We start from the raw sequence: 24,080 nt of genomic DNA, 5'->3' as shown, positions 1-24,080 counted from the left end.
ACACATCACTTTTTAAAACATTTATTTTCTTGGTGCAGGAGTCATGTGACATGGTACCTATAGAAACAGGGTAGAGAATACAGCCATTATGGGCAGGGGATAGGAGGTGGTGAGAAGGAAGGACGTGAGCAGCTCCTCACAGTCCCAATTCCCAAGAGGTAAGAAGACCAGCTTCTGGAGAGATCAGTTTCCGTTCTGAATCTGTTCACAGTAAGAGTTCAGATGCTGTGGAGTGTGGAAACCTTCCATCCCTTCATCCCTTCCTGACTCAAAACAAGCAAACTGAGGTCCTGACAGTAAAGGGGACTTGCTCAGGGTCCTGCAGGAAGCCGGAGCAGGACACATTCCCAAACAGAGATCACATTTCTAGAATCCCAAGTCAGTCTCCTACCATGCGGCAGGTCAGGGTGATGCCAGTCTTCAGGTTAAAAGTCAAAGATTCAACTCCCGGAAGGATTCCACAGTGTTACATTCCATGAGAGAAAGAGGAGCGTGTTATTTTCTTATTTTTATTTTTTTAAAAGGTGAAATGAGCCTTGATAAGAATCCCCAAAAGCATCAGGGAACCTATCGGATGCTTTGGAAGTGGCAGCATCTCTGTAGTTAGGGGGTTTTCCTGAGAAGCAGCACCACCGAGTGGGGAGACTGCCGGGAAGGCCAGGTGCCCTTAGTTTTGGCCCTTAACAGAGGCCTCAGACCTTGGGCCAGTGCTTTATTCTGAGTCTGGGCTCTTCATCTGTAAAGGGGAAATGTCCTATGGCTGGGAAATGACTCACTGTAGACAGGAAAGTCTTTCATGAACTTTTCTGACATCAAAGAACTTTAATCACCTAAGGAATTTATTTTATTTTATTTTATTTTGCCCAGATATTCACCCTAAAGGGACTAGGAAAGTAACTCATTGTCAAAGTGTATGCTTTACATGTTTGAAGTTTCAATTTATTCCCTGACACATATAGAGAAAACAAAGTAAAATACGTTTATTTTCCCTCTGCTTTTTCCTCATTCATAAAGAAAACAAAAGTGGCTCAGGAAGTAAATAAAGACTCACAAGCATAAGGTCTTGAGTTCAATCCCTGGTACCACATGAGCCAGAATCACATATTTGTTCTCTCTCCCTCTTTCTCACAAATAAATAAATCTCTAAAAGAAAAAAAATTTTATTCCTGGGTAAGGTCATAAACATCTCCAAGTCAAATGTGTTCTACCATACTAATACCACAGCCCAGAGATGCTGGAACTTGAAGGATTACAAGCCAAATTCAATTCCTGGGGCTGGGTGGTAGGGCACCTGGTTGAACACATAGGTTACAATTCGCAGGGACCGAGTTTCGAGCCCCCAGCCCCCACCTGCGGGGGGGGAGGGAGAAAGCTTTGCAAGTGGCGAAGCAGTGTTGCAGGTGTCTATCCCCATTCTTCCTTCTTGATTTCTGGCTGTCACTATCCAATAAATAAATAAACAAATAAATAAATATTATTTTTAAAAAGATTCAATTTCAAGGATTCCACAGGGCTATACTCCATGTGAGAAAATGGACCATGTGCATCTGACCCCGTTTATATAATTGGATACCCAGGGGCCAACCAGACTAAAGAACACTGGGCTAACTAGTGGGCATCTTGGTTCTCAAAGGTCCATCCAAGGGGCTTCTGAGTCTAGAAAAAAAAATCCTATGAAGGACAAAGCCTCCTTAAAAAAGAAAGAAAGAAAGACATAGTAATAGTTACAGTCAACTGGCCACACCTTACTTTAACGGAATGCCAAGCCAACACTTACATCTCTGTTCTAAGGGACCATCTTGCTCAAAGATGAAAGAGCTGGGTACTGGTAGCATGCAGTCCAAATGCCACATTCACAGGTGAAGAGACTGAGGCCCAGAGAGGGAGGGTCTGTCCAGGTTGGAGGTCAGGCAGACAGAGCCCTCCCCTCCTACAGGCAGACACACTATGTCACAAAGCTCCACTGTTGGTCACTGACAAAATGAAATAATGAAATCAAGAGTCAAAGCGGACGCATGCTCCCTAGAATTATAAATACACCAGGGTGGGGTGGGAAGAGTTTAAAAAAGAACCCTCAGAGCAATTCATTGCAAAAGTATAAAAAAAGCTTCATGCACATCCATATTCCAAATGTCTGTCCTGCTAAAAACTACATCTGCATACGAATCTAGTTTGCATTTAATTTTAGAAAACATACAAAAGAGGTCATCTACAAACACAGCTTTCCCAAGTCTTCACTAAGCGAAAAACACAAAGATCCATAACTTGACTTTGCCGTCATCTTGTGATCGACATTCTAAGGCCCTAGGAAGAAAATAGGGAAGAGAGTTAAAGAAACTTGCTTTCACAATCAATTATATGTTAAATGGAAATAGGGAATCAATTCTAACTAGTCTCCCTGGCAAGGACTGGTGCTGATAAGAGCACAGGGGTCTCACGGGGACCCAAGACGTACAGGCAAGACCAATTGGTGGGCGTTTCAGGGAGAATGATTCCAGCTGAATACAAGGAAGGGCTTTTCATCTATAAGGATATCCAGTCAGATTTGCTAATCTGGTGCTGACGAGCTCTGTGTTCCTGGAGGCATGAAGGCCAGGGCTGACCAATACTGCAAGTCGTGCAGGGATCTCAAGAACCGCACACAGCAGTGATGGGATTAGAAGTCCATGGCTCTTTGTGGCTTCCTTTTGAAAAATAATCCGTTTTCTGATAACTAAAGATCCACATGTATTTAAAATAAACATACTATCTGTACACACATTAGAGGAAACGTGAAATTCTGTGTTTGCATGAAACAGTACATACATAGTCAAAACACAAAACCAGGATTCAGGAAGGGAATTCCTAGAGCCTCCCTCTTAGCTGACTTTCTGTTTGATGCCTTTCTATGTTCTGTTTTCTTCTCTGAGATCTCCAGCTGCTCACGTCACCCATCCTCCAACCCATTGCCACTTCCTCAGAAGTATTTTCCTGTATCTCCTCCTCCAGCTCTCAGTTACTTCTGTTGCCTCTGACTCACATCTAACCTTTATTCCTTTAATGCTGCATTTCTTAAAAGTATTAAGACATCCAATTTTTACTTGTTGTCTTGTGTGTGTGTGTGTGTGTGTGTGTGTGTGTGTGTGGTGTGTGCACCCGCTGGAGACCTCTAAGGTCAGGCCTTGCACATATGAGATGTATCACAAGAGTGGCTAGCAGGGCCATTTGATTACAGCCATAGCAAAATCCCTCTGCTTCCCAGCAGCTACCAGACTTGGTTCTTCTTTCTCTTACTGGGAAGTCTTGGTGGTGCAGCCTGCTTCTCGGCAGAGGAGAGTGTGTCTGGCCTGCCTTGTGGAAGAGGCAGACACACCACCACGCCATAGAAGCTGGGTCAGCCCAGGCAGCTTGCTTTGGCCTCTAGAGTTCAGCAGATATGACACACACACAACCTCTGAGCAGAAACTCTGAGACCGTGTTCGGGTTGACCTCTTGATTGTCTCCTCGGCCGGAGGATGGACATACTCCATTCTAAGGCTGCTTTTCTAGCTGGGTCCCAGTATGAGCAGACACGTAGGAATGGAGCACAGTCAATCCACATGGAGCATAAGCAGGGAGAAAGTCTATGGCTGTAAACCAAGGAGGTCTGGAGGCTGTCAGGCAGCACAAGCTCACTCAGAGCAGCATTTCTTATGTTCACAGTCTACCTGTGGGCGCCCCCTGGCGGATAGGGGGAAGAGATGCAAGCTCAGCTCGCAACCAGGTGAAGAGGACTAAGAGCCACCTGGTAAGGGAGGTACAGGCACTCCCAGAGAGGTGCTTCTAGTAGGCATGCACGTCAGAGCTGCTGGCATGCAAGAACCAGGGAGAGACAAGCCAAGCCCAGGCTGCCCTCCGCACCTGCACGTCTTCACACAGGTGGTGGTGGTGAGGTGTGTGTGTGTGCAGCCATGCAATGTCTGCTCTCACAGTGCCCTCTCCAGGAAGACCCAGAAAGTATTCCCTTCAGTCTCAGTAACAGAATAAACAACTGGTCTTTCCCACCCATCGCATTCAGAACTTCTGGGTCACATGCGAGGTGGGAAGACCACCGTGACCAGGCACACAGCACATACCAAAGGGTCAAGCTCATCAGAATTACGTTCTTACACTTGCTCCCTCAATGGCTACAGGAAGTACAGTTGTTGATATGTGTGTAAAATTTCTCAGTTTTCTGCAAAACACTCTAACTCCCAGCCTAGATCCTCCTTTACCATCGTGCACCAGGACCTGAAAGGCCCCCTGCCCAGAGTCCTTTACTTTGGTGCAATGTACCTTCTGTCTATTTTTTTTAATATTTATTTATTTATTCATTCCCTTTTGTTGCCTTTGTTGTTTTATTGCTGTAGTTATTATTATTGTTGTTATTGATGCCGTTGTTGTTAGATAGGACAGAGAGAAGTGGAGAGAGGAGGGGAAGACAGAGAGGGGGAGAGAAAGATAGACACCTGCAGACCTGCTTCACCACCTGTGAAGCGACTCCCCTGCAGGTGGGGAGTCGGGGGCTCAAACCAGGATCCTTACGCCGGTCCTTGCGCTTTGCGCCACATGTGCTTAACCCACCGTGCTACTGCCGGACTCTCCTGTCTATTTTTTAATGACACATTTTGGAAGCCATCTCAATCTCTTGTGAAAAGGGGCATCAAGGCTGAAAAGGACAGAACATGAACATCACTCCATCACATGCAGTGGGTCATCTGGGGGGGGGGGGGGAGCAGGGCAGTTTATATTTACCCGGATCTATAGCTGTCACTGTGCCGTGGGACTGCGTCTCACCAACCATATTGGTTGAATGGCACTGGTACACACCCTCATCTTCCTTTCTCAGAGGGTTGATCTGGAATGAAATGGACGTGCGGGTACAGTCACACATGGTACATTGAGACTGCTTCCATATTTAACTCGACGTCAGTCTGATCACTTAACGCCTCAAAATAAGACACAGTCTATCCCCCACCCTACTTCCAGTTGCTAGGAAGTGTTAATTTCTCTGTTCTCTGTGACAGCACTCATTCACCATATCCTCCACATTCCTGCCTTCACCAAGAGTTATCTGGTCCTTTCACTGAAGGTAAAGGTGCAGACTCTTAAGGGAAATAAATAAATAAAAGAACAAAAATCTACTGACCAAGGAACGATGCACAGTACTCCCATGGAGAAAGGCTTCACCCAAGAACACCAGAGAAACCTCTCTTCCACCTCCTCTTTGAACTAGATTTGGGGATGTGCTTAATGGATCCAACTAGATCCCTCATTAAAGTTTCAGAGCGGGGGATAGATAGCATAATGGCTATGCAAAGAGACTCTCATGCCTGAAGCTCCAAATTCCTGGGTTCAATTCCCTGCACCACCATAAGCCAGAGCTGAGCAGCACTCTGGTATAGTAGTGGTAGTAGTAGTAGTAGTAGTAGTGGTAGTGGTAGTGGTAGTGGTAGTGGTAGTGGTAGTAGCAGTAGTAATAGTGGTAGTGGTAGTGGTAGTGGTAGTAGTAGCAGTAGTAGTAGTAATAGTAGTGGTAGCGGTAGCGGTAGCGGTAGCAGTAGTAGTAGTAATAGTAGTGGTAGTAGTAGCAGTAGTAATAGTAATAGTAGTGGTAGTGGTAGTGGTGGTGGTGGTAGTGGTAGTGGTAGTGGTAGTAGTGGTGGTGGTGGTGGTGGTTGTGGTGGTGGTAGGGGTAGTGGTAGTGGTGGTAGTGGTAGTAGTAGTGGTGGTAGTGGTAGTAGCAGTAGTAATAGTAATAGTAGTAGTGGTAGTGGTAGTAGTAGCAGTAGTAATAGTAATAGTGGTAGTGGTAGTAGTAGCAGTAGTAATAGTAATAGTAGTAGTGGTAGTAGCAGTAGTAATAGTAATAGTAGTAGTGGTAGTGGTAGTAGTAGCAGTAGTAATAGTAATAGTAGTAGTAGTGGTAGTGGTGGTAGTGGTAGTAGTAGTAGCAGTAGTAATAGTAGTAGTAGTAGTAGTGGTAGTAGCAGTAGTAATAGCAGTAGCAGTAGTGGTAGTGGTAGTAGCAGCAGTAATAGTAGTAGTAGTAGTGGTAGTAATAGTAGTAGTAGTGGTAGTGGTATTGGTGATAGTGGTGGTGGTGGTGGTGGCGGTGGTAGTGGTAGTAATAGTAGTGGTAGTGGTGGTAGTGGTAGTGGTAGTAGTGGTGGTAGTGGTAGTAGTAGTGGTGGTAGTGGTAGTAATAGTAGTAGTAGTGGTGGTGGTGGTAGTGGTAATGGTAGTAATAGTAGTGGTAGTGGTAGTAGTGGTGGTGGTAGTGGTGGTAGTGGTAGTAGTGGTAGTGGTGGTAGTGGTAGTAGTGGTAGTAGTAGTAGTAGTGGTAGTAGTGGTAGTGGTAGTAGTGGTAGTAGTAGTAGTAGTGGTAGTGGTAGTAGTAGTGGTGGTAGTGGTAGTAGTGGTAGTGGTAGTAGTGGTAGTAGTAGTAGTAGTGGTAGTAGTAGCAGTCCCAGAGATGGGAGGAGGTAAAAAGAGGAGGAGAAGCCATCAGAGAGCAGGAGCCTAGTCTCCCACTGTGTAGAACAGACCCACTCACCCCATCTGCCTGCTCACATCTTCTCTGTCAATCACTGTGAATGCTCCTATAGACGGGAGAGGTTCATGAACACTGTCTTGTCCCAAACTCACACTGATCTTGCATAACAGAGCATGGCCACCTGGATCAGGACATGGATGTCCTTCCAGGGTTATAATTCTGCTTATCCAGAAGGAGGAGGATGAATGTTGGATGCTCACTTTTAAGTGGTACTTAAGAAACAAGGGGAAAGAAGTGAAACAGGATGAAGCTAGCTTGGGCCTGGGTGCAGGTGTCACGCTGCAAAGCAAAGGCCTCTGAACCAGGTGTCCAGCGTATAATGGTAACGAGGAATTTGGGTGGGTTGTGACAATGGTATGCTGGCACCTGCCAGGGGAGCTAAGAGATTGTGCCAATGTGTCAGTAAGTGTCCTGTAAATCATTACTTCCCCCAATAAAATAACAAAACCAAAACAGACAAACAAAAAAGCCCACCCCACCAAAATTCTGCTCATCATGACAGGGTCCCTCTGCTCTCAGAGTCACAGCACTGTCCTGTTTACCTCAGCTACTGCAGAGTCGCCTGGGAGATAAATGAATGTGAAATGAGTAATATATTAGAGATGCCGGCTTATTTGTTTGTTTGCTGTTGCCAGGGCTTCACTGTTTTTTCTCATCTGATCTGACCATTTTTTTTTTAGATAGAAAGAAAGAGCCTGGGGGCCAGGTGGTGGCACAATGCCAGAGAACACACATGTTATCATGTTCAAGACCTCAGTCCCCTCTTATGGGGGAGGGGGGCGTCACAATTAGTGAAGCAGTATAGCCGGTGTCTCTCTTTCTCTCTCCATCTTCATCTACTACGCTCTTCTCACTTTCTCTCTGTCCTATCAATATAAGAAAGAGGGAAAAAGAGAGGAGGGAAAGAGGGAGGGGAGAGGCGGGGAAGGGAGGGAAGGAGGAGCGGAAGGAAGGAAGGGAGGGAGGGAGGGAGGAAATGAGGAAGGAAAGGAAGCCAGAGAAAGGGGCCAGATGGTGACACACCCTGTTAAGCACGCACATTACAGTGCGCAAGAATACAGGTTCAAGCCTCTGGTCCCCACCTGCAGAGGGAAAGCTTCAAAAGTGGTGAAGCAGGGCTGCAGGTGTCTCTCTGTCTCTCTCCCTTTCTATCTCCACCTCCCTCTCAATTTCTCTTTGTCTCTGTCCAATAATAAATAAATAAAAATATTTAAAAAAAGAAAGACAAAGGGAGAGAAAGACACTACATCACCGAAGATTCCCCCTGGTAACCTGAAACCCGGGTATAGCACAAAGTAGTTACCCTCCCAGGAGCTATCCTGCCAGTCCTGTAAGGTGTTCTATTCAATTCACAGAGTTTTCTCAGGACCAGTCAAGAATAGCCAACCACTCTCCACAAACGAGACACTCACCAAAATCCAGGCTGTGGCCTCGTGGTCAGAAGGACCTCCACGCACCTGGACAGCCATGTTGATGTGGTCCCCAGGCAGGTCCTCTAAGATCTGGGTGCCCTCAGGAGAGTGTGTGACCTGCAGAGCACGGAAAATTCCAGCAGTGGCTTAGGAAAAGCATTTCTGCATCAGAAAGAACCACAGACAGGCTTGCCATCCTCAGTCTTCCACAAACTAACTCTCAGGCTGGAACCCTAGCACCTCTTAAACGGAGTGTGCGCAGACAGCACCCCCTGCTGGACAACAAAGATGTGGCTGCCCCCACCACGTCACAGAAGTGGCTCCGTCATTTCTTCAGCTCTCTTGGCTGTGACCCTTGCCAGTCTCTCAAAGATTAAGCTGCCAGAAAGATTTAGTTGGGAAGAGAACTGGGGCATGTGACACCAGCCAAGTCTTTCTAAAATCCAGATCTAATGTGATAGACTCTAATTTTATCCCAGTGGATCTATGTCAGAACTTGCTTGACAAGTAAAGGATCAACTGAGCAAATGGCACTGAAAGGATAGTACAGGCCCTTTCTCTGGGGGAAGAGTTTGGGATAAAAGATATTCTTCCTTTTTAAAAATTATTTATTTATTACTGGATAGAGACAGAAATTGAGAGAGGAGGGGGAGATAAAGAGGGAAAGAGACAGAGAGACACCTGCAGGCTTGAAACTTCCCCCCTGTAAGTGGGGACCAGGGGTTTGAACCTGGGGCCCTTGCGCACTGTGATATGTGAACTTTACCGGGTATACCACCACCTGGCCCTGATATCCTTTTTTTCTTTTAAATTAGTCAATATAATTTTTTTTAATGTTAAAACCTATTTCTGGATACATTTTACATTATCAATTAGTACTTTTTTTCTTTATTGGGTGAATTAATGGTTTGTTTACATTTGACAGTACAATGTGGTAGTTGGTCCATGTGTAACATTTCTCAGTTTTTCATGTAACACTCTAAAGCCCGCCCCCCACACACACACACACATAGGTCATTCACCACCATGTTCCAGGACCTGAACATTCTCCTCCCCATCCAGAGGCCTTTACTTTGGTGCAATCCACCACTTCCAGTCCCAGTTCTACTTTGTGTTTTCCCTTCTGTTCTTATTTCTCAATTTGTACTTTTAAAGTACAGACCTGAAGATGTTTGTTTTAAATCCTCTGATCCAGATATAAAGATACAGGCACCAGAGAAAAAGCTGACCGGGCAAGGTTTGTGCCTTGCTGTGTATTTGAACCCCAAGCACGGGGCGTGTGTGTGTGTGTGTGTGTGTGTGTGTGTGTGTGTGTGTGTGTGCGCGCGCGCGCGCGTTATGGCACAGAGGAAGATCCAGTGCTGTTGATCTGTGCCATTCAGATAATGTCACCTCAGAGCAGTGAAATCATGCATGTACAAGGTGCTAACTCGAAAGAAAAGAAAAAAACTGGATTATATGTATATATGAGCACACAGAGATTGTGCTCATATTTAAAATATGTCCCCTCCACCCCTCTCTCACACACAGGCTTTTGGATATAAATACCTTCCTCCAAGTGATGACTGGGGCAGGCACAGCTCTCACCTTACAGGACAGGTTCACCTGTGCCCCAGTGATGTTGTGAACACTCTGGGGTGGAGTGACAACCACAGGAGCTGGAAGAAGACAAGGGAACATGTTTTCCATGGCCGGCTTTCCACACACCCCACCTCCAGAAGTCCCTGCAGTGCAGTGTGGGCATGGCACCGGGTGAGAACTCACGTAAGAGCAAGGAAAGGCTCTGAGGTGAGGAGTCACATAAGAGAGTTTTCCAGACCTCAACTTTGTTCTCCTGACAGGAAGACAGAGGTCCAGAGGGGACTACTATGTCACGAAGCCACCTAGCACTTCTTAGGCAGAGCTCCCATCCCTTCATCTCATCCCACTCCCCACACAGAGCCCGTGCCCGGCCCGTGCCAGGTCCCTGGCTGCCATCTGCTCTCAGCTCAGCAAAGTGACATGGCGGCAGGCTCCGGGAGGGGGTGGTGTCACTTCACCAATAGCAGAGCTTTCCTTCAGACAGATGGGCTTTTCTAGCAGAGAATGCAGAACAGCTGCACTGCCCTGGAGCCTGGACCCCCTGTGGTGATTTTAGGAGGCCCATTTGCATTTCAAAAGCATGGGACCACACCCCAAGCATGTCTCCCCACCCCCAAGAGCAAAAGTACAGGCCCAGAAGCTGGCAAAAATCAGGGAGTTAGACAAAGCGGTGGTTCTAGGAAGCCTGGGCTTCACAGAGGAGGGAGGGAAGGAGGAAGGGTGTGGAGAGCATGCAGGCTTCTGTTTTTGAAATTCCTTTTTTAATTTTTCTTTTTAATTTTTGATAATTAGTTAATGAGTGAGAAAGAGAGAGAACCAGAGCATCACTCTGGTACATATGATGCCAGGGATCGAACTTGGGACCTTATTCTCAAGCTTCCAACTCCTCATCTACTGAGCTACCTCCCAGGCACTTGTGTTAGAAATTATAGCAGATAACTCCAGAAAGAATTTTGGCCCATACTCCCAGTGAGGAAGAAAAGGTAGGGGGAGCTGAATGGCTCTAAACGCCAACCCCATCAGGACCTAGAGAGAGAAGAGTCAAAAAAGGAAGGACAGTCAGAAGTAGTAATAGGTGTAGATATGACTTGGAAAGGAAGGGAAGATGGGACCATGGGTAAAAATGGGCAGATATATATAAATATAGACAGATAGTTATAAAAATAATAGTCAGCCCGTATCTGTGACTTTGGGAGAACTCCTGTAGCTTCCAGTGGAGGGAATGGGGATACAGAACTCTGGTGGTGGGAAGGGTGCAGAAATACACCCCTGTTATCTTAGAATTTTTGTTAGTCAATATTAAGTCACTAATAAAATTAAAAAGAAACTCTAACAGATACTCTTCACTGCCTGGTGTCTTCTCTGCTCACATCTACTAGTCCCAGGACTGCCATCCAGAGCCAGAACCCCTCAACCCCTATGGGTGTCCTGTTGGCCTTCTGGGAGCTAAATACAGACAGTGCCTTCCCTCCCTCCCTCGCCCTTGGCTGGATGGATCCACTCCTTCAACTGGCTGCACCCTGCTGACTGCCCACCAAATACCACACCCCTACACCCCTCACAGGGTGGCCCAAACTACTGATGAACCAAGGTTCCAAACTTCCAAGGTCGGCTGGCAGGTTCCAGCCACCATGCCTGGCTGCCACAAAGAATCACGTTACTTCTCATCTCCTCTGGCAGGGCCCCATCTGCCAGTCTCGTGACAGAGAGCCTAATTTATTCACATCCTCTCTCCAGCAATGCCTCTTGGGAACCCAAAGCAGTCCTCCGAGGGCTTGCCGCGGGAACAGTCAGCCTCCCATCTTCTTCCTGAGCTCTCGGTGGGCTCCAGCAGGACACTCAATCAACTGTGTTGTACTTTCATTCATGTAAAGTTATAAATTTTCAATGAGATTTCATCAATCCCTTTTCAGGCCTAGATGAATAAACCAGTAAATCACATTTCATCTTTCCCTCTCTTTTATTTCCGACAATTAAGTAAGACCATCTTGGCTGCTGATTTTGTGGCAGAAAATGTCATTTATTTCATAAATAAATGCTTTTGATGATATGGGGACATTTAAATTCTTTGTTTACATAAAGCTGATTCACCCTCTCCTGTACATAGTTCTAAGTTGGCAGGAACACATGGTGTGGTGTAATAATGAACATAACCAAGATACAGAACAATTCAGGTATGTCAAAGAACATTCTTCATGCTCCTCTTTGATACACTGTTTTCAATTCTACCATAACTGAGTTTAAACCTCAAATATCTTTTTCTTTTTTTGATCAGGGACTGGTAGAATCACGCAGCTGGGAGAATGCTTGCTTTGTCACGTTCACGACCAGGTCCAAGCTCCTGGTACACCACACAGGACTATGGCACTGGAGGAAGCTTCAGTGCGGGGGCCTCTCTCCCCCTCTGTCTTTTTCTCCATATATATATTGAAAGTCTGCTGGGTGTCGTGAATCCCCAGAAAGGACAAAATCCCAACTGCCCCAACAGGGCTTTATGATCAGCAGTCATCACCACCACAGTGAGAATGATCCTTACCAGTTCTGCGGAAGGTGGGAATCCTCCCCAGGCTCAGGTTCCCAGACATCATTAGATTCGACCTTGCCAGCAGGTCTTTCTATGTCACTTACAAAAAAACTGGGTTTTTTTTTACTTATCTTTATTTATTTATTGGATAGAGACAGCCACAAATCAAGAGGCAAGGGGGTGATAGAGAGGGAGAGAGACAGAGAGACACCTGCAGCCCTGCTTCCCCACTCGCAAAGCTTTCCCCCTGCAGCTGGGGGCCAGGGGCTCAAACCCAGGTTCTTGAGCTCAACCAGGTACGCCACCGCCTGGCCGCAGCAGATCTTTCTATAGACCAAGTCATCTGTCTGACCCAGCTCTTTCACTCTTTTCTGCACAAGAACAATGCCCTCCAAACAGCTCCCCCAGGGTACAGCTGCAGTGTCCACAGCATAAAACAGGAGATGGGTCTTGCACACTCGTGGGGCATTCCCTGTCCTACGGTTTCCAAGGGCTCATGTCAGTGTGGTGTTGGAGTGCTTAATGTCACAACTAACACAAGCAGGAGCCACCCAGGTCCAGACCTTAGCCGTGCTTCCTCCCCAGTGCTGTGACTTAGTGTTTGGATTCTTTCCTCCCTCACAACTAGAGGCTGCTAAGAAGACCCCTTGATAGGCAGGTGGTGTTGCACCTGGTTGAATGCACATTCTTCCATGCTCAAGGATCTGGGTTCAAGCCCCTGGTCCCTGCCCGCAGGGGGAAGGTTCACAAGTGATGAAGCAGTGCTGCAGGTGTCTCTCTTTCTCTCTCTCTCTCTCTCTCTCTCTCTCTTTTTTTTTTTTTTTTGCCTCCAGGGTTATTGCTGGGGCTCGGTGCCTGCACACAAATCCACTGCTCCCAGAGGCCATTTTTTTCCCTTTTGTTGCCCTTGTTGCTTTATCGCTGCTCTGGTTATTATTATTATTATTGATGTCGCTGTTGGATAGGACAGAGAGAAATGGAGGGGGGGAAGATAGAGAGGGGGAGAGAAAGACAGACACCTGCAGACCTGCTTAAAAGCCTGTGAAGTGACCCCCCCCTGCAGGTGGGGAGCCAGGGGCTTAAACCAGGATCCTTATGCTGGTCCTTGTGCTTTGTGCCACCTGCGCTTAACCCACTGCGCTACCACCCAACCCCCAGTGTATCTCTTTCTCTCTCCTGTTCTATCTCCCCCTTTCATCTTTCATCTCAATTTCTCTCTGTCCTATTAAAAAAAAAAAAGGCCATGACAAAGAAAAAAAAAAGGTCCCTTGAAAACTCTGAAAGGTTTGCATGGACTTACTAGTTTGTGTTACCCTCAGAGTGGTCTCCTGGTAAAAAAATGAAGTCCCCCAAAGGATACGGGTGTCTGCTATGGTCCTGGGGAAGAGAAAGTGACCAAGTCTGACAAGCCAGTGAGTGAGCGCTAACAGCAGTTAAAACAGAGTTTGGAAAGTAAAAGAGTTCTAGGAACTCACCTATCTACCTCATTCCTGCTAGCCTTGCCCTTCAGGAATAATGAAAAAGCAGGTAAGATTGATTATAGGCTTTGTGCTAAGAGGGTGTTCAATGAGACCATGATCCGAGGGCCAGGACAAATGGAAACCCCTGGACTCCTCTCCAGGCTTGGCCCTAAATACAGCTCTGGGGGTCTGGAAGTTGTCTCTCTGGTGGGTTAAAGTAGCAGTGAAATGGGGCTGGGTGGTGGTGCAACTGATTGAGTGCACATGTTAGAGTGTGCAAGGACCAGGAGCTTGAACCTTCACGGGTGGCGAAGCAGAGCTGTAGGCGTCTCTCTGACTCTTTCCCTCTCTGTCTCCCCTTTCCTCTCAATTTCTGGCTGCTTCTCTCCAATAAATAAAGATAATTTTAAAAACAGTAGCAGTGAAAGGAGTCTGCTCCCTGTCATGCAAGACCTGTCATGAGTGGTTGTTTTGTGGCACTGGGCTGTGGGCACACTGTCCCCACTCTGGTGAGCCTGGGACACAGCCTCCTACCATGCTGTTGCCAGAGCTGCCAGCCTCCTCAAGGGCTGTGGCTTCCAGCCTGCCTGCAAGAGGAACGCGGCTTCTAGAAGGAAAGATGGTGCCCGCTACACCTCCTTACCTCTTCCTTGCTGAATCCTTGTTTACTTCTGCTCTGGACGAGCAACAGCCCTGGAATTGCTGACATGGCACAGAAGCACCCACCAGGTAACATGGCATTGCACGTTAACCCAGGCACACCCACAGAAGCGGCACTGGGAGTGGGCAAGAGAACACAGGGAAGGGAGGAGTTACAATGTCAGGGGTTCAGTTGCCAAGGAAGAGCTGGGGCAAGCTGAGCACCACGTTTCCTCCTTATCTGCAAATGAAGACCATGACTGTGGCCACACATCCTCCAAGGTGCAGGGAGAGAATGAATGGGTGTGACCACATCACAAACCGTGGAGAACTGTACAAATAAAAGGGATCGATATCATTACTACAGAGTGTGATGATCTGTGCCCCCCACCCTGTCAACTAAATTGCTCCTTGACGGCTGGAATGAAAATTATTTCCCAGGCGCCTCTGTGATGTCTTTAAAGTTAATGGTGCTAGGGAAAGGAAGAACATCAAAAGTCATCCCCCAGGACCCCATCTGCGCGTAGGAAAAGGCACACAGGCACGAGTTTAATAAATCGACGTGCTGAACAGCCCTATAATTTATGCTAATAGTCACCTTAAGATGTGGAGTTCCCTGCAGCCTCGGTCTCAAATCCCTTCCCTCAGTAGCATGAAAGCCTTTTGAGCGAGAATCTCCCTTTCTTTGTCCCTCTAACAAAGTGGCAATTGCTGCCTCTCTTGGTTACCTGGTAACAAGCGCCTCTTAGAGACTGAGATTTCTAAATGGAGCTGGAATTTCAACCAAGGTAAATTTCCTAACACACTGGATCTCCAGTGCACTTCTTTTTCTAGCGTTTGCCTCCAGTGCACTAAAGCTGTGGGGGTCCAGTACCCTAGTGGGCACTGGCACAGGACCCGGTTCCAACCAAATTCAGTATTCAAAAGAAGACACCAACATGCTGTCTGCAGGGTCCTGGTCCCCTTCTGATCTTTAACAAAAGATCAAGAGGTAACCTAAACAACCTTGCTTTTCAAAGCAATGATAGCAGTAACAACAACAGCCGCCACAGTAATAATGCTGGAGTTGAGAAATGAAACCAATAATTTAGTACGAAATGAAGCTCAGTCCTCAGGGTGCCATTAAAGTCTTGCAACGACCCTGCCCCAAACTACTCTCCTGCCCGCCTCTCCTCTTGGCTCCTGCCCCTTCCCATTCCTCAGTCCAGGTCGTTTCCTTCCTATCCTTCAAGGTTCCTCTCAGATGCCTCCTCTTCTCAGAAGCTAACCCCGTTCCTCTCAAGAGCCAGCTTCCAGAGCTAAACAGAAGAACCAGCAGCAAACCTTGAAAGAAAAATAGGAAGGTAGATATAAACTGAGCAAAATCAAACCTGAGCCATTTTTACCACTGACCTCATCAGCTTGCCTGTGGGCTGGAGATGTGTGGCCCCATCTGGAAAGAACCAGGAGAGCAGAACTAGAACCCTACCTGAGCTCAAGGGCCAAGCATGGTGCCCCAGGGAATTCCTTCCTTCCTTTATTTACTTACTTACTTACTTCTTTTTCTTAAACAAACATTTTATTTTATTATATTTTATTTTTCCTTTTGTTGCCCTTGCTTTTTTATTGTTGTTGTAGTTATTATTGTTGTTGTTGATGTTGTTGTTGTTAAATAGGACAGAGGGGGAGAGAAAGATAGACACCTGCAGACCTGCTTCACCGCCTGTGAAATGACCCCCCCCCCCCCGTGGGTGGGGAGCCAGGGGCTCGAACTGGGATCCTTACTCCAGTCCTTGTGCTTCACGCGATGTGCGCTTAACCCGCTGCACTACCGCCTAACTCCCCTTACTTATTTTTATACCAGAGCACTGCTCAGCCCTGCTTTATGGTGGTGCTGGGGATTGAACCTGGGACCTTGGAGCCTCAGGCATGAGAGTCTCTTTGCATAACCATTATGCTATCTACCTCCGACCAGGAATTCCTTTCTGTACACTTCAGCTTGTTATTAGATGGAAATGAGACCGGAATAGTTGCAAAAATCTAATGAGAACTGGATACAGAAGTAATTTCCAGTAGTGATCATTCATACATGGACACAATCAACATATTGACAAAAGGACTGTTCTCATTACCAGACATTTCAGGGCATCAGAGGGAAGGGCTGAGTTTTAGCTTGAAAACTGTTTCCAGATGGCTCTCCGAGGCAAGGGAGGACACTTCCCCACACTGTGCAGAATCTGAAAAATGCTTACGGAGCTCTCATTGAGTTAAAGTCAGCTATTTGCTTCTGGAAGGAGTGGAGGGGGGTGAGCAGGGGGATTTTATTACCAGCACCGAGCAGAGCAGCTGCTTCTCTGACTTCAGCCAAGCTCCCTGGGGGCATCATTAAAAAGTGCCCCTGCAGAGTCCTCTGAATAAAGGGTGGCACGAGTGGGGTGTGGAAAGGGGCTGCCCCCTACCACGGTAGAAGAGCCCACTGTTGAAACCTGCAAGTTTCTTCAACACACAAAGGCAGGGGACACAAGCATTTGGGGGCAGATAAGAGGAGAAAACCGTGCCTGGGTCTGTGTTGGACAGACAGCCGGCTCAACTGCAGGTGGGAAAGGAGAGCAAATTCCAGAGAGGCCTGAGACTGTGGATCATTAAAGCAGCTTCCCAGTCGCCTGTATTGGGCTCCTGCAAGTCTTTACTCCTGGGGCCTGTGCCTGCCTCGGGGTGAGCCTCAGAGCACACAGATCAGAGTGAAGGGGGCTGTCACATTTACTAGTCATTTGGTAATTTTCAATGAATTAGGGGTTTGGGGTTTCCATCTGCCATATGGCCACACTGTGGTAACCATGGCAACCACCACCTGCCTGACTTAACACTATCAAGTCCCCTCCTGAAAGAACATAGTACAGGGTATTGGGGAGGGGGGACCCGCAAGCTGGTTTGGCCTCACTGGTCACCCTGGACAAGTCCCCTGTCCCTTCTCTGGGTCTCAGTCTCTTCTGTGTTATCAACACAGTTGGTTTAAACATCGTCAAGGTGGCTCTCTATCGGGATGACAATACGACTCCAGGAAGAAAGCACCGAACATATCAGCTGGGTTTCTGGGGGGCTGGTTTGCATTGATCATGTCTCCTGTACGTGCACTAAAAGTGGAAACAAAGAACTGCCTGTGAATCCAGTGTAAAGGAAAGCAGGCTGGAAAAAAAAAAATGACAGGCATTAGCAGGAAGGAGATAGAAGTGGTTAAATGCCATGGGGCACAAAAAAAAAAAAAAAAAAAAAACAGGTTCAAAGTGGAATGGAGCAGAGCTCCACAGGGGCTGACTCAGCCCAGCAAGATGAGGGGTCCAATCTGAGGCTGTTCTCTCCTCCCAAGGAACCCAATGTTATCACAGACTTACCTGTGCACAGGGACTGCCTCAGACTCCTCACTGGGCTGGGCACTGTGTCTCTGTGTGCAGGGACAGAAGCCTGCCTGCACCATCTCCAACAACCTATTTGGTCAGGACTTGAGTCTGTCTACCTGTACTTCTGGATGTACGTGTGTGTGTGTGTGTGTACATACACATGTGTTCCTAGGTACTTCTCAAAGCTGGAAAAGGCCTCTCCCACCCTTAAGTCATCCTGATTACTCTGAAGTGGTTACATCAATTAGACATAGAGGCCATCAGACTTGGTTTTCAGATCAAGTCCATACGTCTTCCCAGGATGCTTGAACCCCAGAATGGACTCCTTGCAAGTCCCTGGCGCATAAACTCAGGCACCCTAAACTCTCCACTGCCCCCTACAGGCAGTGTACATGAGGCTCTTCTCCAAAATCCAACTGGCCACCAGGTGCTTCACCACCAGAGAGCCCTATATTAACTTGTTGGTTTATTCTGTTTCATTTTCAAAAATCGTGATTGGAAGCTGGGCAACATGACAGCCCTGGAGTGCTTCACTGTGATGTCGAGGAAGCTTACACCTCTAAGTCCCTAAATTAGTTTCTAGATCCTTAACGACTTGACTTTAGAGTGGAACCCTGAACATTATATAAACTTTAGCCCCACGAACCCCAGGTCTGTTCCCTGATGACACCATAATCTTTTCAGAACCTCAGTCTCCAAAGGCCTCACCCGTCCTGGGTGGAGGCTTCCTCAGGACCCCCCAACAGGATCCCCACCAGGCTTTACTGACCCAGGGATTGGTAAATTTACCTTCTTTTCTCCATTCAAACAACCCAGCCAAGTTAGCTGTCTCCCTACCCTCTTTATTTTTCCCCCCTTTTTGTTGCCCTAGTTGTTGCAGCCTCGTTGCGGTTATTATTGCCATTGTTGACGTTGCTTTGTTGTTGGATAGGACAGAGAGAAATGGAGAGAGGAGGGGAAGACAGAGAGGGGGGGAGAGAAAGACAGACACCTGCAGACCTGCTTCACCGCCTGTGAAGCGACTCCCCTGCAGGTGGGGAGCCGGGGGCTCGAACCGGGATCCTTGCGCCGGTCCCTGCGCATTGCGCCACGTGCGCTTAACCCACTGTGCCACCGCCCGACCCCCTTTCCCTACCCTCTTAAAGCTACCTAAAGCCATAGTGCACCCTAATTAATAGAGGAGATGGTGATATTTGTTGGCTGGAGCCCGAGGTCTTCAGGCAATAAAACTCCCCTCCCTTTGCATCCCCAACACACACACACACACACACACACACACACACACACACACACACACACACCTCTTAGGTACCAAAGGGGCAGTAGATTCACCCAAACCACAGTGGTTATGCAAAAAGACGTTCATGTCGGGGGTTCAAAAGTTCCTGGTTCAATCCCCAGCACCACCTTAAGTCAGCACTGAACAGCACTCCGTGAAAGTAGGGATGGAGAAAGGGAGGGATGGGGGGAAGAAAGGAAGGGAAAGAGGGAGGGAGGCAGAAAATCTCCATGAGTTTGGCAAGGAAGAACGCACGAAGTGGATTCCTAAGTCCAGTCTCCACTATCACCTGGCCAGAATAAGAAAAAATTGCTCCCAAAGCGAAGACCGAGGCCCGGGCACTGCAGCCCCCGCTGTGCCGAGGGGAACCGTTGCCCCACAACCCAGAGGACTGGGGTCCCGCTCAGCACCCCCGGGACTCACCGAATTCACAGGGCCCATCGCGCGCCTTGTGCAGGTGGCCGGGGCGCGCGCGGGGCGCGTGGCGGGCGCGCAGGCGCAGTGCGCAGAGGCTGGGGTACGAGCGGCCGTCGGACCCGCAGACGGAGCCGCGCTGCGCGCACACGCACAGCCCGGTGCCCTCGGGCGCCGCCCCCGCGGCCCGGCTCGCGCACACCAGCCCCGGGCCGCAGCGCGCGCCCTCGCGCCCCCCGCAGCTCGCGCCCTCGACGCCCAGGCAGAGCGCGCAGCAGCCGCACTCATCGAGCGCCGCGATCGCGGGCACCGGGCAGCGTGCGGGCGCCGGGCAGCGCTCCGGCCGGCACGGGCCGCACTCGGAGCGCGGGAGGTCCGCGCCGCGGAGCCCGAAGCTCGGGGCCGGCGGCGGCAGCAGCAGCAGCAGCAGCAGGAGGAGCGCGGGCGAGAGCGGCATGGTCTGCTCCCGGACGGCAGGGGCGCTTCTGCTTGTGCTTGTGCGGCGGGCGGGTGGTGCTGCGCGGAGCGCTGCCTCCCCGCCCGCCCCGCGGCCTCTGATTGGCCGGGCCTGCACGGCGGGGCGCCCGCAGACGGCAGCAGCCCGGGCCGAGCGGGGCGGGGTCCCCCCGCTGGCAACTGCGCGGGGCTGGGGGCGGGGGGCGTCCCCCAGACCGGCTCTCAAACACCCAGCAGCTCTTTAAGGAACGGAGATGCACGAGCCCAGGACTTCACCAAATTTTGCCTGAGCCCGACAGCTAACTTGCAGCTGGGCTAAAGGCATTGTCTGGGGAGATGTCAAGAATTGGAAAAAGGAATAGAAAGCTGGATCAGGGCAGAGTAGCTCCCAAATATGGGAAGAGTATATAAATACCGTTCACTGTAAACCTCATCGACCTGACCCTAGGACCCATGTCTATTCATATTCAGCACAGCAGCCTGTTGCAACCTCTGCATCCCCGTAGGTCTGAGCTTGCAGTGCCTGGTCATAGCTGGGAACATTCTAGGCTGCACTTATTTCAGGACTAGTCTTCCTCCAGTGGCAGAGTGTGTTGACCCAGCCTCCCTTCAGAGAGTGGGTTAGTCCCTACCATTTTTGTTCCACATGGAGGGCAAGGTCCTGTAGAGGTCCACAAGAGGCTCCACGATGCTGTTCCTGATGGAGATGACCAGCGATGGTGAAGAGAGGGATCTGTTAGAGGTCTAGGCTCATCATGTGTATGTGAGAATGCCAGGATTCCCTGACTAGGGCCCTGGATGATGGGGTGACCTGATAGTGGCCAAAAGATGCATCATTAAAAAGTGTCGGTTTCTTGCCCCTTACCCAGTTTTTGTAGCCCTTACTCTACCGGACAAAGTTAGCCTAGGAGTGATTGAGGAAAGTGAAATAGGAAGTAGATGAGGAGAGTATCTAGGTCTAAGTAGAAACTATTTGATTAAGTACTTTATGGTGTCTTTTTTTTAGGTCTTTCTACTTGCTTGCAGCACTTTCTGACTCACTGCAAACTACTTGCACTTTTAGGTATATATGGATACATGTGTATTTGTGCTCTATGTCATGGGCCCCTTGGAATGTACCTAAAATGGACTTCCTAGTTGTTGTTTTTTTCCAAAGTGGATATCCACTCCCCAAATCTCATCTGCTCTATTCTTACCTTTAGGTTATTGATTATTAAACAAATTGTTTTGCTTTATATCTTAATGCTTTTCAGCCACCAAGTTGCAGGTAATCCCATGACACCAACCTGACATCCCTGGGCAGACGACTTCACCAATGTGTCCTGAAACCCCACCTCTCCAGATCCCTAACCCACCAAGGAAAGATATAATCAGGCTGGGAGTATGGATTGACTTGCCAATGCCCATGTCCAGTAGAGAAGCAATTACAGAAGCCAGACCTTCCACCTTCTGCACCCCATAACGATCCTGGGTCCATACTCCCAGAGGCATAAAGAATAGGAAAGTGTCCAATGGAGGGCATGGGATGAGGAACTCTGGTGGTGGAAATTGTGTGGAATCTCCAGAGTTTAAGGTGTGCCAAAGGAAGACAGTGGATGGAGGTAGGGACTTACTGGCTAAGCTTTATTTGTTTATTTATTGGATAGAGAGAAAGAAATTGAAAAGAAGAAGTAGTAGAAGATGAAGGAGGAGAGAAGGAGTCCTGCAGCACTACTTCAAAGCTCCTGAAGCTTCCCCCTGCAGTTGGTGACCAGGGGCTTGAACCCGGGTCCTTGATCACTGTAATGTGTGTGCTTAGCCAGGTGTGCCACTGCTTCTGGCCAGGCTTTATTAAATACGTCTTAGTGTGATAGTTTATTTCTTTTTTTATATTTATGTATTCCCTTTTGTTGCCCTTGTTATTTTATTGTTGTAGTTATTATCATTGTTATTGATGTCATCGTTGTTGGATAGGACAGAGAGAAATGGAGAGAGGAGGGGAAGACAGAGAGGGGGAGAGACAGACACCTGCAGACCTGCTTCACCACCTGTGAAGCGACTCCCCAGCAGGTGGGGAGCCGGGGGCTCGAACCCGGATCCTTAAAGCCGGTCCTTTCACTTCGCACCATGTGCGCTTAACCCGCTGCGCTACCGCCCGACTCCCGATAGTTTATTTCTTAATACTGTATGTGACTGTGCGTACATGCACAGATTGTTTAGTGATGTAGAGAAAACACATCCAATGTTGAATGAACAACAAAGTCGAACTTGAAAACAAAAGTGATAAGCTCCGTGCTGATTTTTAAGGGATATTCTGAGTAAGTTCTAATGTTCAAATGGCCGTGGCTGTCCAAAGAATATGTGCAGTTCCAAAGGTAGTCAGCCACCCATCAGTGGAGTTCAGCCATGAGCCTTAGCCAGGAGTGAGGAAGGGAGCCAAGCATCAGAAATTGATTGAGAGGGTCTAAGCCGCAGAGGTGGGCGGAGCCGCAGAGGTGGGCGGAGCCGCAGAGGTGGGCGGAGCCGCAGAGGTGGGCGGAGCCGCAGAGGTGGGCGGAGCCGCAGAGGTGGGCGGAGCCGCAGAGGTGGGCGGAGCCGCAGAGGTGGGCGGAGCCGCAGAGAGGATACACGTGGTCCGACCACCTGGGGGCCTGAGAGCTGAGCAGGGAAAGTGCAGTTTTGCTGGAAGGCTGTTGGCGCTCATGGAGGTGGTTATGCTCAGTGAAGTAAGTAAGGAGGTGAAAGATGGTTTCACTCATTCGCGGGATATGGATGTTAGACATGAACTGGGACCTGGCTGAGGGACCCAGCTTCAAGCTTCCACCCCACCCTCACCTGCAAGGGGGAAGCTTTTAAGCAGTGCTACAGGTCTCTCTTTCTCCCCCTCCTTGCCTTCTTCCCTCCTCCCCTCTCAATTTCTTTCTCTCATATATATGCAGAGGGAGGGGGAGAGGAAAAGGTGGTCTGGGAGGTGGCGCAGTGGATAAAACCTTGCAAGCCCCCCCCCCCACCCCACCCCCGCTTTGCCCTCTAAGGTTATCGCTGGGGCTCGGTGTAGCACTACGAATCCACTTCTTCTTTGGCCATTTTTTTTAAATTGGATAGAACAGAGAGAAATTGAGAGGTGAAAGGAGATAGAGAAGGAGAGAAACAGAGACACCTGCAGACCTGCTTCGCGTTCGTGAAGTGTCCCCCCTGCAGGTGGGGAGTCAGGGGCTCGAACCTGGATGCTTATACCGGTCCTTGCGCTTTGTACACTGTGTGCTTAACTGGGTGCACCACCTCTTGGCCCCCAAGCCTTGGTCTCTCAAGCATGAGGTCCTGAGTTCAGTCCCCCAGAGCACAAATGCCAGAATGATGTCTGGTTCTCTCTCCCCTCCTATCTTTTTTCATTAATAAATAAATAAAGTCTAGAAAGTGAGAGAGAGAGAGAGAAAGAAAGAAGAAAGAGGGGCAAGGGGAGGAAGAACAAATGGCTACCTGGAACAGTGGATTCGCAGCGGCTGAGAGACATCTGGTGACAAATAAATAAAATATAAAGGGAAGAGGAAGAAGAAGAAAGGGAATAGCCAAACTCTCAAGGTTTTGTAAGAACTACAGAGTTTACTTGTTGGGATGAAAGGGCTCGGGAAGGGGCACAGAACTTTGTAGGTTAGTGCAGTGTGGAACCTTACCTGTATAACCTTGTAAGCCAGTATTAAACCACTCATTAAAAATGTAGGGAAAGGGGCCAGGTGATGGCATGTCTGGTAGAGCACAAACAGTACCCTACACAAGGACCTGGGTTCAAGACCTCAGGGGGGAACTTCACACATGGTGAAGCAGTGCTGCTGGAGTCTCTCTGTTCCTCCCCCTCCTTTCTTTTCTTTCTTCTTCTTTTTTTTTTTCACCAGGGTTTTCTGCTGGGGTTCTGTGTTGGCACTACCAATCCAACACTGCCGGTGTTTTTTTTTCCTTTCTGCTTTATTAGATAGGACAGAGAGAAGTTCAGAGGGGAGGGAGAGATAGAAAGAGAAAGAAAAAGATAGACTTGCTTCACTACTTGGGAAACATCCCCCCTGCAAAGTGGAGAGCAAGGTCTCGAACCCAGGTCCTTATGCATGGTGATACGTGTGCTTAACCAGGTATGCCACTACCTGCCCCCCTCCCCTTTCTCTCCCCTTTCAATTAGTCTCTGTCCAAAAAATAAAATATTTTAAGAGAATGTTTGGGGGGGCTAGGTGGTGGTACAGCGGGTTTAGCACACATCTTTTGAAGCAAAGACCCACACAAGGATCCCAGTTCTAGGCTCTGGCTCCCCACCTTCAGGGGGGGGGTCTCTTCACAAGCCTCTCTATTTCCCCCCTCCTCTTTCAGTTTCTCTCTATCCTATCCAAACAATCAAAAAAAAAAAAAATGGCCACAGT

The 24,080-nt window shown here is 48.5% G+C and overlaps 1 protein-coding gene across 1 annotated transcript; it reads right to left on the bottom strand.

The window, feature by feature from the left end:
• Window positions 1–15: 15 nt before the first annotated feature.
• Window positions 16–19,696, bottom strand: IGFBPL1 (insulin like growth factor binding protein like 1). The gene is made up of 5 exons (XM_060199124.1): window positions 19,249–19,696; window positions 9,514–9,623; window positions 7,966–8,082; window positions 4,753–4,855; window positions 16–2,304 (listed from the first exon to the last, which is right to left on the bottom strand). The coding sequence occupies exons 1-5, from the start codon at window positions 19,694–19,696 to the stop codon at window positions 2,297–2,299; spliced, it is 786 nt and encodes a 261-aa protein (XP_060055107.1). The 3' UTR covers window positions 16–2,296.
• Window positions 19,697–24,080: the final 4,384 nt, after the last annotated feature.

Source organism: Erinaceus europaeus, chromosome 10 (genome assembly GCF_950295315.1).
Source record: "Erinaceus europaeus chromosome 10, mEriEur2.1, whole genome shotgun sequence".
Taxonomy (NCBI): Eukaryota; Metazoa; Chordata; class Mammalia; order Eulipotyphla; family Erinaceidae; genus Erinaceus; species Erinaceus europaeus.
The sequence above is the reverse complement of the archived record's forward strand: the minus strand, read 5'-3'. Positions and strand labels throughout refer to the sequence as shown.

Coding starts and splice junctions, on each gene's coding strand:
- IGFBPL1 (XM_060199124.1), bottom strand. CDS start 19,696: ATGCCGCTCTCGCCCGCGCTCCTCCTGCTGCTGCTGCTGCTGCTGCCG. Junction 9,624..19,248: donor CGATGGGCCCTGTGAATTCG/GTGAGTCCCGGG, acceptor GTCTTCTTCCAG/CTCCTGTGGTTGTCACTCCA. Junction 4,856..7,965: donor AGGCCACAGCCTGGATTTTG/GTGAGTGTCTCG, acceptor ATTTCATTCCAG/ATCAACCCTCTGAGAAAGGA.